At 57.7% G+C, this 14,200-nt stretch overlaps 1 protein-coding gene across 1 annotated transcript in view; it reads left to right on the top strand.

Moving 5' to 3' along the window:
• Positions 1-14,200, top strand: part of ECPAS (Ecm29 proteasome adaptor and scaffold) — a 134,960-nt gene that overhangs the window by 89,058 nt on the left and 31,702 nt on the right. The window contains 6 exon segments of the mRNA XM_076071678.1: positions 2,589-2,668; positions 3,793-3,898; positions 4,968-5,015; positions 7,077-7,198; positions 10,984-11,134; positions 13,686-13,751. Of these exon segments, the coding sequence (XP_075927793.1) occupies positions 2,589-2,668; positions 3,793-3,898; positions 4,968-5,015; positions 7,077-7,198; positions 10,984-11,134; positions 13,686-13,751 (573 nt within the window).

The raw sequence follows: 14,200 nt of genomic DNA, 5'->3' as shown, positions 1-14,200 counted from the left end.
ATATTTCACCAGTCTGTAGGTAAGTGGATATTTGACCAGTCATTATATTTCACCAGTCGGTAGGTAAGTGGATATTTGACCAGTCGGTCCTAAGTAGAAGACGGTACGGCAACAATGTGGCCTCCTCCCTGTTCCGCCTGCGTGGGATAGAGTGTTGCCCCCGATATTTCCCCCACGTGCAAACGCTCATTATTTGGCCGAAAGCATCTTAATACGTAGAGGAGCGCAGACCTCGGGGTTGCGGGGGTGGAGGGGGGCGGAGAATTTTGGCGCCAGCCCAGCACCGCGTGGCTGCAGCCTTTCCGCTCGTCTGCGGTTCCTCCTGGCTCCCTCCGCGTCTCTCGCTGTCATCGAGAGCCAGGAGAGGTGCGGCAGAAGTTGAACTTCAATTATTGTTGAGCGAGTTAGTTGCATTGGTGGGGTGGGTGGGGTGGGGGTTTTGGCGCCAGGGGCGGAGCCACAGTCTGGGGGGGGGGCTTAGCCCCCCCTGAAATTTTGGGAAAGTCGGTGATCGGAATAACCGGATATCCGGCTGCTGAAAAATGCTGCAGGCTGCCACCTCGTGTGCTGCCCTGCAGGCTGCCACCTTGTGTGCTGCCCTGCAGGCTGCCACCTTCTATGCTGCCCTGCAGGCTGCCACCTTGTGTGCTGCCCTGCAGGCTGCCACCTTGTGCTGCCCTGCAGGCTGCCACCTTGTGCTGCCCTGCAGGCTGCCACCTTGTGTGCTGCCCTGCAGGCTGCCACCTTGTGTGCTGCCCTGCAGGCTGCCACCTTGTGTGCTGCCCTGCAGGCTGCCACCTTGTGTGCTGCCCTGCAGGCTGCCACCTTGTGTGCTGCCCTGCAGGCTGCCACCTTGTGTGCTGCCCTGCAGGCTGCCACCTCGTGCTGCCCTGCAGGCTGTCACCTTGTGTGCTGCCCTGCAGGCTGCCACCTTGTGTGCTGCCCTGCAGGCTGCCCACCTTGTGTGCTGCCCTGCAGGCTGCCACCTCGTGTGCTGCCCTGCAGGCTGCCACCTTGTGTGCTGCCCTGCAGGCTGCCACCTTGTGTGCTGCCCTGCAGGCTGCTTGAGCGGCAGCCTTTCGAACTTATCGAACTTATTAGCCACATCAGTGGCTCCGACTATTAATAAACTCCGCGTTCAAATCCAGCCCCCCAAAGTCAAAATCCTGGCTCCGCCCCTGGTTTACGCTTGTGGGTGGTGGTTGGTTGGGTGAGTTTGAGAGTGGGCGGGTGAATGGGAGGATAGGTCGGTTGCTTTGCTAGGAGGAGCATTCATATGAGGGCGGGTGGGGTGTGTGTTAGTTAGGCCAAACCTTTAACGATTATCTGAACCGGTCCTTGGTCTCCCCGAGGTCGACTCAGCTTCAAATGAGTACCTGGTGCAGTGTGTAAACATCGCCACTCGGGAGACAAAGGCGGCTGGTCATGGTGCTGGCCACCCACCCCCTCATGTACCCTTGCCCCAACAGTCAGATAAGGCTATACGGGGGATCTTTGTCTTTTGTAGGCAGGTGAGTGCGGGGTTGAGTTGGAGAGTGGGTAAGTGGCTGGAGGTTTAAGTAAGTGGGAGAGCGGATGAGTGGAAATTGGGTGAGTAGGTGGATTTGAGAGCGGGTCAGTGAGCAGTTGCGAGGTGGAGTGGTTGGGGACAGCAGGTGAGTGGGTCGGTGGATGAGTGAGCGCGAGCGTGTGAGTGGATGCAATGGAAGGATAGAGGTAAGTCGGTAATGAAGTGAGGGTGTGGGCGACCGAGTGAGCAAATTGATGAGTGTGTGAGCGAATGGCTGAATGCCTCTCTCTGGTCTATGTATGTTGGCAGGAGGATGTCACGGACGTGCGTACGTACGCATGTTGAACTTCTTTCGCACCGTACGTAGCCACCCACGCTAATCGGAGGGGGTGGGAAAGACAACAAACTAAACGCAAAAAGCAGTTCTCAAGGAATGCGTTTTCAATCTCAATTATTTAAAAGCGCATGGCCCCCCCGGTGGCTTCCTAACACCGGAAGGAAGAGCGTTCCAGACGGCCACAGATGCGCGTCTGAAAGCGTGCGACGCGGTGACTGTCTTAGTGGTTTAACACGTGGTCGGCTTTCGTGACCAATATCCACAATGGAGGGGGTTGGATCACGTAAAATATATTTGTTTCTGTCTATGTGGCTTTACCGAAAGAGCCAAAGAATATAAATATATAAATGTGTCGTTGAACCCACCACCACCCGACACAGCCAACTAGTAAGGGGTTTGTCACGTAAACAGAACGCGCCCCATTAGTTCCGAGTTCAGCACACGCCGGTTGTGTGTTGGAGAGCAAACCCACCGCAGTATTCACAATTCGAGCAAGCGTGACGTTTCGCCCAGGCAATGACAACAAACCAGCCTCGTCAGTCCGGTCAGCAGGAATTGTGGAGGAATCCTCCTCCTGTTTTCGATCTTTCAACAGAATAGGGTAGGGGGCGGGGTGGTGTGTGTGTGTGTGTGTAGACGTGGTGTCGTCACTTTGTGTCTTGGCGGTTCTATAGAGGGCCCGTGTCGGGCGCTGACGTTACGCTCCCCCGCACGTCTCCCCCCCCCACGCCACACCCGCAGGTGGACAAGTACATGAAGGAGATCCTCGAGGACGTCATCAGCAACCTCACGGTCAACCTGTGGAGAGTCCGGGAGTCCAGGTAGCTCGGCGCGACGAGGTGGGCGAGGAAGGGGAGCTTGTGGGTGTGCAAGGGAAGCTGGTCCGGTGGTGATGGGGTGATGGTGGTGGTGATGGTGGCGGCGATGGTGTTGGGGATGATGATAATGGCAGTGGTAGTGATGATGGTGGTGACATCGGTGGTGGCAATTGGTGGTGGTATTGTTGATGATGATGATGGTAGTGATGATGGTGGTGGTGGTGGTGGTGATGGCAGCGATGGTGGCGGTGATGGAAGCGATGGTGGCAGCAGTGGTGGCGAGGGTGGTGATATTGGTGGTGATGCCGGTAACATCTCAGTTGGTCCAACCCATGGCACCTGGGTCTGTCCTGTGACCTCCTGTCAGCGAGATTTCGACACTTCACGTGGCCTCACAGTGCGCCTGGGCCTGGCACAGGTGCCGTGGTGACGACACCGCCACTTAGTGGCGAATGCCAGGTGTTGTTGTTGTTGATGGTTGTGGTGATGGTGTTGGCGATGATGATGATGGTGATGATGATGATGGTGACAATGACAGATGATAACAATGATGTTGGTGGTGGTGATGGTGGCGGTCGTGGTTGTGGTAGTGTGATGGTGGTGACAAAGGTGATAATGACGACGACGACGATGATGATGACGACGACCATGATGATGATAATGTTGATGGCGACGATGATGTTGGTGGTAGTGACGGTGGCGGGGTCGTGGTTGTGGCAGTGACGGTGGTGGTGACAAAGGTGATAATGACGACGACCAGGACGATGATGATAAGGTTGATGATGATGTTGGTGGTAGTGACGTTGGCGGGGTCGTGGTTGTGGCAGTGACGGTGGTGGCAGTGGTGGCAGTGGTGGCAGTGACGGTGGTGGCAGTGGTGGCAGTGGTGGCAGTGACGGTGGTGGCAGTGGTGGCGAACGTGACGGCGATTGTTCGATGCGTGACGCCGCGTCGATGCGGCGAATATTTCGTCGATTCTCGGCGCTCGCGACACGGCGCTTCGCATCGTACGAGCGAGATTGGAAAACGAATCTGACGACGGCAACGAGAGCATTTGGGCCGGTAGTGTGTCTGCGACGGTCCTACGTTTTTCGCGGTAGAGAGATTCGTCGCCTGTGCCTCCGCAGCTGCTTGGCCCTCAAGGATCTGCTGCGAGGGCAGCAGCTGGACGAGGTGATCGAGCGGCTGCCGGAGATCTGGGCGACGCTCTTCCGCGTGCGCGACGACATCAAGGCGAGCTGCATTCCCGAACGTCGCCCGCCCGCCCGCTCAGTGGCTCGCTCGGTCACCGACTGACTCACTTATTGCTCGCTCGCTCGCCCATTTACCAGTGTACCTCGCCATTGAACGAAGACGGTCACTGGCATCGCGCGCTTTCAGATGCGCTGCTTCTGCGGCCATCTGGAACGCTCTTCCGTTCCGATATTAGGAAGCCGCTGATAGCTGTGCACTTTTAAATCGTCATCATCATCATCTAGTATTGACAAACTCATTTATTTCGAGCAGCTTTTTGTGTTTAGTTTGTTGTCCTTCCCCTGCACCTCCGATTAACACGATTGGCTACTTACGGTGCGAAAGAAGTTAAACATACATACGTGCATACCTGCTCACACACACACGCACTCACTCACGCGATCACTTGCGCATTCATTCTCTCACCCCACCCAACCCACCACATTGACCCCATCCACCCCACCCCATCCACCCCACCCCATCCACCCCACCCCATCCACCCCACCCCATCCACCCCACCCCACCTACCACAGCAACCCTGACTGACCTCAACCAACCCAAACTTACCCACCCCACCCACCCTGTCCACCCCACCCACCCCACCGACCTCACCCACCCCACCCACCCCACCCCACCCACCTCACCCACCCCACCCACCTCACCCACCCCACCCACCCCACCCACTCCACCCCACCCCACCCACTCCACCCCACCCAACCATACCCAACCAACCCACCCAACCCCACCCCACCCAACCCCACCACACCCACCCCACCAACCCACCCCACCCACCCAACCCACCACACCAACAACACCCACCCTACCCCATCCACCCCACCCCACCTACCACACCAACCCTGACCGACCACAACCAACCCCAACCTACCCACCCCACCCATCAAACCAACTCACCCACCCCGTCCACCCCTCCCACCCCCCCACCCTGTCCACCCCACCCACCGCATCCACCTCACTCACCCACCCCACCCCACCCACCTCAACCACCCACCTCAGCCCACCCACCCCACCCGACCCGGGTTGTAACGAGGGACGTCTCGCCCCCACACAGGAGTCCGTGAGGAAGGCCGCCGACCATGCCCTCAAGACCCTGAGCAAGGTGAGCGCCTCGGGGCGACCTCTCTCACCGAGCCGGCAACCCCTGGGGGGCCTGGGTTCGAGCCCCAGGCTTCAGGCAGTCCGTCCCCCTGTCGATTCTCTTGAAAGTATTCCGCGCGCGCGAGAGTCATTGGCGAATGATCACGTAATGAATGCGCCAATATGAAATAACGACGGTAACATTGAAATCCATAAAGCGAACGCGGAACGACCTGAAAGAACTTTCTGAACCCGTTGATGGCTTAGCGACGTGGGTTTCTGAGTGAATCGGCGAGCGCGAACGAGTGGCATCGTGCGAGCCGCACGACCGGTTGAATGTTTTTGTTTTATTCGCTTGCAGTCGCCAGCTAGGTTAGGATGTCCGTTATTCGTACGTTGATTTCTCGGCACCACGTTGGGGGTGGGGGGGGGTGTTGGTCAGGCAAGGCGGCTTTAACTCGGTTGAAACAAAATGCAGCAAGGTGTGGGTCACAGTAACGGCCAAACAACGTTGAGAACCGCTGATCTAAGACGCCCTGGGTTCGAGCCCTACAGTTTGGCGTCCCTGTCTCTCTCTGTATCGTGGACATTCGTCGTAACGACCTTGTCCAGGGCAACCGAGTCGGCACTGCTGTGAACCTGGAGATGTTAACCACCGCGCCCAGTGCCAGATTAAGCTAGTGCGCGGGGCCTGTAGCGTATGTTATAAAGGGGCCCTAAATAAAATAAAAAATAAAAAAACGTAAATATCAAAACACACACAAATGTTTTACTTGCACAGTAAAGTAAGTGTTCTTTTTTCATTTGCTATACAGCCAGATAATACGACAAATCGCTAACCTTAAACATCCAGTCGTTCATAGTCCAATAGTAATAGTGCAAGTGCAGAACTACTGATCCGGAAATGATCGCTTGATAGCGTTTAGCGTGGGGCCCTTGAAAGTGCGGGGCCCGTAGCCACGACATATGTAGCTACTTTTGCTCCTGGGATAATCCGGCACTGACCTTGCCTGGTGTACAGGAGGTCGTGGGTTCGATCCCGACCCCTGACGCCTGCTGCTGTATATTTGGAGTTTGCGGTGTCTCTCCCTCCATACACGTGGTTGTGTGGATTCTTCTGCGGGTCCTGCGGTTTTTTTCCCCTCCACATTTTAGAATCAACCGATAACAATTTCCACGTGATGATAATCCACTTTGTTGAGCGATCATTTGTGTCCAGGTGGCTTCTGACAAAGAGTTCCACAGCTCAGTGGGCCTTATCTCGTAAAACCTAAATATGTTATAGTAATAGGTTTTTACCCTTTTATCTGGCACCAAAACTGACACCTTTATACAGGGGATCATGTTTGCAATAACCACAACACAAGCAGTCAAAATGCAAACAAAAAGAGACAACTCTGATAATGATATTGGCACTGTCCTTGAAATTGATTGGTCCACACCCGAGACGGCTTTTTTTAGAGCCTAGTCTCCACTGGTGTTGGACCAAATGATGCCTTTTGGTGTCAGTTTTGGTGCCAGATAAAAGGGTAAAAACCTATTACTATATCTTGCTACTGGCAAAGGAGGTCTTAGTGCAAAAAAATGTTGTTTAGTTTAGAATCTGAATACCAGTTGTCAAACCGTGTTCTCAAGCGCAGCAAGTTGATCGTTTCTGCCTGGTTACCACGAACTGCAAAGACCAAAGATCCCCCCGTGTACTAGCCTCAACTGACTGTTGGGGCGAGTGCTGTTAGCGAGCAGCACCTATGAAGGCCGGCACTGTGGCACACGAGGGGGGTGGGTGGCCAGCACCACCACGCCCGACCACCTTTGCCTCCCCTTTAGTGGCGATGTTTACTACACACACCGCACCAGGTACTCGTTTGAGGCTGAGTCGACCTCGGTGGAGGCCCAGGACCGGTCCAGATAATCGTCACCGATGTCGGTGGCCGTGAGCGCGAATCGAACTCGGCCCGCCGGGTTCGCCCCGCGGCGCGCTCAACCGTTGCACCACCGCTCCCCACGCGCGCACGCCACACACTCACTGAAGTGGGCCAATGTGAGGCCCTCGGGGACTCAAACGTCCTCGCGCCCACCGCAGGTCTCCGTGCGCCTGTGCGACCCCGCCAACGGGGCCTCCGCGCAGAAGACGGTGGCGGCGATCCTGCCGTGCCTGCTCCAGAGCGGCATCTCCAGCCAGGTGGAGGAGGTCCGGTCGCTCAGGTATTCCACAAGGCCGCCCCATCGTTCGTTCAATTCTTCCATTCAGGGTGCATTGTTTGACCCATTGACGCATTCATTCCTCCGTCAATTCATTCGTTAATCAGCACTCCATCCGTGAGAGAGCGGCACTCTCCGCGCAGACGGAGCAGGGGTCCGGTCGCTGAGGCGTTGAGCAAACAAGCCCCATAAATTGATATTTGTTCATTTATCCAGCCGTCAATCTATCCGATAATGTATTCATTGATTGATTTTTTACCATCAATTTACTAATGAGGATATGCATCTTTCATTATCATGCGGAAAAAGCAGCTGCAGAGGCACAGGAGACGAATCTCGCTACCGCGAACGACACCGTCACAGCCACACTCCGGCCCAATGCTCTCATCGTCGTCGTCGTCGTCATCAGATTGCCTCGAGCGCCTTGACGTAACGCGCTCGAGGAAGGCAGGATGAACTAGGAGCCACTCGTGTTCGCCGGCCGGCCGGGCGAACCGATCGATTGAGATTCATTCATTCGGTTCTGGGCGATGGGGAAGCGGGGGGTGGGGGGGGGTGGGGGGGGTGCCAGGTGCCAGGATGGCGGCGATCAAAAACTAACGTCGCCCCCCGTCGTCGTCCCGCTACCCGCCACCCGCTACCCGCTACCCGCTACCCGCTACCCGTTACCCGCTACCCGCTACCCGTTACCCGCTACCCGCTACCCGCTACCCGCTACCCGCTACCGTACCCGCTACCCGTTACCCGCTACCCGCTACCCGCTACCCGCTACCCGTTACCCGTTACCCGCTACCTGCTACCCGTTACCCGTTACCCGCCACCCGCTACCCGTTAACCACCACCCGCCACCCGCTACCCGCCACCCGCTACCCGCTACCCGCCACCCGCCACCCGCTACCCGCTACCCGCTACCCGTTACCCGCCACCCGTTACCCGCTACCCGCTACCCGTTACCCGTTACCCGCTACCCGCCACCCGCCACCCGCTACCCGCCACCCGCCACCCGCTACCCGCTACCCGCTACCCGCTACCCGCTACCCGTTACCCGCCACCCGTTACCCGTTACCCGTTACCCGCTACCCGCTACCTGCTACCCGTTACCCGTTACCCGCTACCCGCCACCCGCTACCCGTTAACCACCACCCGCCACCCGCTACCCGCCACCCGCCACCCGCTACCCGCTACCCGTTACCCGCTACCCGCTACCCGCTACCCGCTACCCGCTACCCGTTACCCGCTACCCGCTACCCGTTACCCGCTACCCGCTACCCGCTACCCGCTACCCGTTACCCGCCACCCGTTACCCGCTACCCGCTACCCGCCACCCGTTACCCGCTACCCGCTACCCGTTACCCGCCACCCGTTACCCGCTACCCGCTACCCGTTACCCGCTACCCGTTACCCGCTACCCGCTACCCGTTACCCGTTACCCGCTACCCGTTACCCGCCACCCGCCACCCGTTACCCGCTACCCGCCACCCGTTACCCGCCACCCGCCACCCGTTACCCGCTACCCGCTACCCGTTACCCGCCACCCGTTACCCGCCACCCGTTACCCGCTACCCGCTACCTGCTACCCGTTACCCGCTACCCGCCACCCGCCACCCGTTACCCGCTACCCGTTACCCGTTACCCGCTACCCGCCACCCGCTACCCGCTACCCGCCACCCGCCACCCGCTACCCGCTACCCGCTACCCGCTACCCGCTACCCGCCACCCGCTACCCGTTACCCGTTACCCGCTACCCGCTACCCGCTACCCGCTACCCGCTACCCGCTACCCGCTACCCGCTACCCGCCACCCGCTACCCGTTACCCGTTACCCGCTACCCGCTACCCGCTACCCGCTACCCGCTACCCGCTACCCGTTACCCGCTACCCGCTACCCGTTACCCGCCACCCGTTACCCGCTACCCGCTACCCGCCACCCGTTACCCGCTACCCGCTACCCGTTACCCGCCACCCGTTACCCGCTACCCGCTACCCGTTACCCGTTACCCGCTACCCGTTACCCGCTACCCGCTACCCGTTACCCGTTACCCGCTACCCGTTACCCGCCACCCGCCACCCGTTACCCGCTACCCGCCACCCGTTACCCGCCACCCGTTACCCGCCACCCGCCACCCGTTACCCGCTACCCGCTACCCGTTACCCGCCACCCGTTACCCGCCACCCGTTACCCGCTACCCGCTACCTGCTACCCGTTACCCGCTACCCGCCACCCGCTACCCGCCACCCGTTACCCGCTACCCGCTACCCGTTACCCGCTACCCGCTACCCGCTACCCGCCACCCGCCACCCGTTACCCGCTACCCGTTACCCGCTACCCGTTACCCGCTACCCGCTACCCGCCACCCGCCACCCGTTACCCGCTACCCGTTACCCGTTACCCGCTACCCGCCACCCGTTACCCGCTACCCGCTACCCGCTACCCGCTACCCGCCACCCGCCACCCGTTACCCGCTACCCGTTACCCGTTACCCGCTACCCGCCACCCGCTACCCGCTACCCGCCACCCGCCACCCGCTACCCGCTACCCGCTACCCGTTACCCGTTACCCGCTACCCGTTACCCGCTACCCGCTACCCGTTACCCGTTACCCGCTACCCGTTACCCGCCACCCGCCACCCGTTACCCGCTACCCGCCACCCGTTACCCGCCACCCGCCACCCGTTACCCGCTACCCGCTACCCGCTACCCGCTACCCGCCACCCGCTACCCGTTACCCGTTACCCGCTACCCGCTACCCGCTACCCGCTACCCGCTACCCGCTACCCGCCACCCGCTACCCGTTACCCGTTACCCGCTACCCGCTACCCGCTACCCGCTACCCGCTACCCGCTACCCGTTACCCGCCACCCGTTACCCGCTACCCGCTACCCGCCACCCGTTACCCGCTACCCGCTACCCGTTACCCGCCACCCGTTACCCGCTACCCGCTACCCGTTACCCGCTACCCGCTACCCGCTACCCGCCACCCGCCACCCGTTACCCGCTACCCGTTACCCGCTACCCGTTACCCGCTACCCGCTACCCGCCACCCGCCACCCGTTACCCGCTACCCGTTACCCGTTACCCGCTACCCGCCACCCGTTACCCGCTACCCGCTACCCGCCACCCTCTACCCGTTACCCGCTACCCGCCACCTGCTACCCGCTACCCGCTACCCGTTACCCGCTACCCGTTACCCGCTACCCGCCACCCGCCACCCGCTACCCGTTACCCGCTACCCGCTACCCGCCACCCGCCACCCGCTACCCGCTACCCGCTACCCGCTACCCGCTACCCGCCACCCGCTACCCGCTACCCGTTACCCGCTACCCGCCACCCGCCACCTGCTACCCGCTACCCGCCACCCGCTACCCGCCACCCGCCACCCGCCACCTGCTACCCGCTACCCGCCACCCGCTACCCGCCACCCGCTACCCGCCACCCGTTACCCGCTACCCGCTACCCGTTACCCGTTACCCGCTACCCGCTACCCTCTACCCGCTACCCGCTACCCGCTACCCGCTACCCGTTACCCGCTACCCGCCACCCGCTACCCGCTACCCGCCACCCGTTACCCTCTACCCGCCACCCGTTACCCGCTACCCGCTACCCGCCACCCGTTACCCTCTACCCGCCACCCGCCACCCGCCACCCGCCACCCGCCACCTGCTACCCGCTACCCGCCACCCGCCACCCGCTACCCGCCACCCGCTACCCGCCACCCGCTACCCGCTACCCGCCACCCGCCACCCGCTACCCGCCACCCGCCGCCCGCTACCCGCCACGCGGGCACCGCAGCGTGAGCACGCTGGTGAAGATCAGCAAGAGCGCGGGCTCGCTGCTCAAGCCTCACGTCACCCAGGTGATCGTCGTGCTGCTCGACTCGCTCACCACGCTCGAGCCGCAGCTCCTCAACTACATCAGCGTCCGCGCCTCGCAGCAGGAGCAGGCGAGTCGGCCATGTTGCCGCCACCCCCCCATCGCACCCCCCCCCCCCACCCTTCACACCCCCCCCCGCAACCCCCACCACCCCCGCCCCCACCTACCACCCCTTCCCCCTCTCACCCCCTCTCTGTGTGTCTGCATGGGTCTCTACGGATCTCTACGCAATCTCTATGGGTCTCTATGGATCTCTATAGGTCTCTACGCATCTCTATGGGTCTCTATGGATCTCTATAGGTCTCTACGCATCTCTATGGGTCTCTATGGATCTCTGTGTGTCTGCATGGGTCTCTATGGATCTCTACGCAATCTCTATGGGTCTCTATGGATCTCTGTGTGTCTGCATGGGTCTCTATGAATCTCTATAGATCTCTACGCATCTCTATGGGTCTCTATGGATCTCTATAGGTCTCTAGGCATCTCTATGGGTCTCTATGGATCTCTGTGTGTCTGCATGGGTCTCTTTGGATCTCTGTGTGTCTGCATGGGTCTCTATGGATCTCTATAGGTCTCTATGCATCTCTATGGGTCTCTATGGATCTGTGTGTCTGCATGGGTCTCTACGGATCTCTATAGGTCTCTATGCATCTCTATGGGTCTCTATGGATCTGTGTGTCTGCATGGGTCTCTACGGATCTCTATTGGTCTCTATGCATCTCTATGGGTCTCTATGGATCTGTGTGTCTGCATGGGTCTCTATGAATCTCTATAGGTCTCTACGCATCTCTATGTGTCTCTATGGATCTCTGTGTGTCTGCATGGGTCTCTATGAATCTCTATAGGTCTCTACGCATCTCTATGTGTCTCTATGGATCTCTGTGTGTCTGCATGGGTCTCTATGAATCTCTATAGGTCTCTACGCATCTCTATGGGTCTCTATGGATCTCTGTGTGTCTGCATGGGTCTCTATGAATCTCTATAGGTCTCTACGCATCTCTATGGGTCTCTATGGATCTCTGTGTGTCTGCATGGGTCTCTATGGATCTCTATAGGTCTCTACGCATCTCTATGGGTCTCTATGGATCTCTGTGTGTCTGCATGGGTCTCTATGGATCTCTATAGGTCTTTACGCATCTCTATGGGTCTCTATGAATCTCTATAGGTCTCTACGCATCTCTATGGGTCTCTATGGATCTCTGTGTGTCTGCATGGGTCTCTATGGATCTCTGTGTGTCTGCATGGGTCTCTATGAATCTCTATAGGTCTCTACGCATCTCTATGGGTCTCTATGGATCTCTGTGTGTCTGCATGGGTCTCTATGGATCTCCATAGGTCTCTGTGCATCTCTATGGGTCTCTATGGATCTCTGTGTGTCTGCATGGGTCTCTATGGATCTCTGTGTGTCTGCATGGGTCTCTATGGATCTCTGTGTGTCTGCATGGGTCTCTATGAATCTCTATAGGTCTCTACGCATCGCTATGGGTCTCTATGGATCTCTGTGTGTCTGCATGGGTCTCTATGGATCTCTATAGGTCTCTACGCATCTCTGTGGGTCTCTATGGATCTCTATGTGTCTGCATGGGTCTCTATGGATCTCTATAGGTCTCTACGCATCTCTATGGGTCTCTATGGATCTCTGTGTGTCTGCATGGGTCTCTATGGATCTCCATAGGTCTCTGTGCATCTCTATGGGTCTCTGGATCTCTGTGTGTCTGCATGGGTCTCTGGATCTCTGTGTGTCTGCATGGGTCTCTATGGATCTCTGTGTGTCTGCATGGGTCTCTATGAATCTCTATAGGTCTCTACGCATCTCTATGGGTCTCTATGGATCTCTGTGTGTCTGCATGGGTCTCTATGAATCTCTATAGGTCTCTACGCATCTCTATGGGTCTCTATGGATCTCTGTGTGTCTGCATGGGTCTCTATGGATCTCTATAGGTCTCTACGCATCTCTATGGGTCTCTATGGATCTCTGTGTGTCTGCATGGGTCTCTATGGATCTCTATAGGTCTCTACGCATCTCTATGGGTCTCTATGGATCTCTGTGTGTCTGCATGGGTCTCTATGAATCTCTATAGGTCTCTACGCATCTCTATGGGTCTCTATGGATCTCTGTGTGTCTGCATGGGTCTCTATGGATCTCTATAGGTCTCTACGCATCTCTATGGGTCTCTATGGATCTGTGTGTCTGCATGGGTCTCTATGGATCTCTATAGGTCTCTACGCATCTCTATGGGTCTCTATGGATCTCTATAGGTCTCTACGCATCTCTATGGGTCTCTATGGATCTGTGTGTCTGCATGGGTCTCTATGGATCTCTATAGGTCTCTACGCATCTCTATGGGTCTCTATGGATCTCTATAGGTCTCTGTGCATCTCTATGCGTGTTAGAGACGGTAAACCGCTTCCGTTGAGCCATGTCGCTTCTGAAAAAAGAGCCGCGTTGGTAGGGCTCGGCGGGCGTTGCCTGGTTAAATAAATTTAAAAAAATCGTTTAGTTTTGGTTTTAGAATGCATCCCTCGTGCTCCGTGACGCACACGACCCTCGTCTCACCTCGTCGCACCTCGTCACACCTCGTCACCACCCCCCCTCCCCCCGTCTTCGTCTACCGCACCAGGTTCAGATGGACTCGGTGCGTCTCAACGCAGCCAAGACCTCGCCGATGATGGAGACCGTCACGATGGTGAGAAAGCGACTTGCGACGGTGACGATGGTCAGCATCGGAATCGGATTATTTTTTTCTCTACGTATATATGCACTGGAGGAGAAATCCGATGAGCTGTAAAGCTCTTTATGACAGATGTCCAGTAGGGGCATGGGGTCAGAACGTTACAATAACAAACAATACAAAAACACAATAGTAGTGTCATGTATAGCAAGGTAACGGTGATGATGATGATCATGGAAGTGTCACTATATATATTCAGCAAAGCCCCTGAGTGAGTCTCAAGACTCGTTTTCAGGAGGTTCTTGCAACATTGCCATTTCTGGCCAATTACATGAATGAGAGTTTTGTTTTGCGTTAAGGTTATCTATAGGTCCAGGCCAGTGGTATCTATCGGTACAGGGTTAGGGTTATCTATAGGTACAGACTAGTGGTATGTATAGGTACAGGGCTAGTGTTATAGGTAT

The sequence above is a fragment of the Petromyzon marinus genome, chromosome 1, assembly GCF_048934315.1.
Source record: "Petromyzon marinus isolate PM22_M1 ecotype Great Lakes invasive population chromosome 1, UKy_Petmar_22M1.pri1.0, whole genome shotgun sequence".
Classification (NCBI taxonomy): domain Eukaryota; kingdom Metazoa; phylum Chordata; class Hyperoartia; order Petromyzontiformes; family Petromyzontidae; genus Petromyzon; species Petromyzon marinus.
This window is presented reverse-complemented; position numbering and strand designations above follow the sequence as displayed.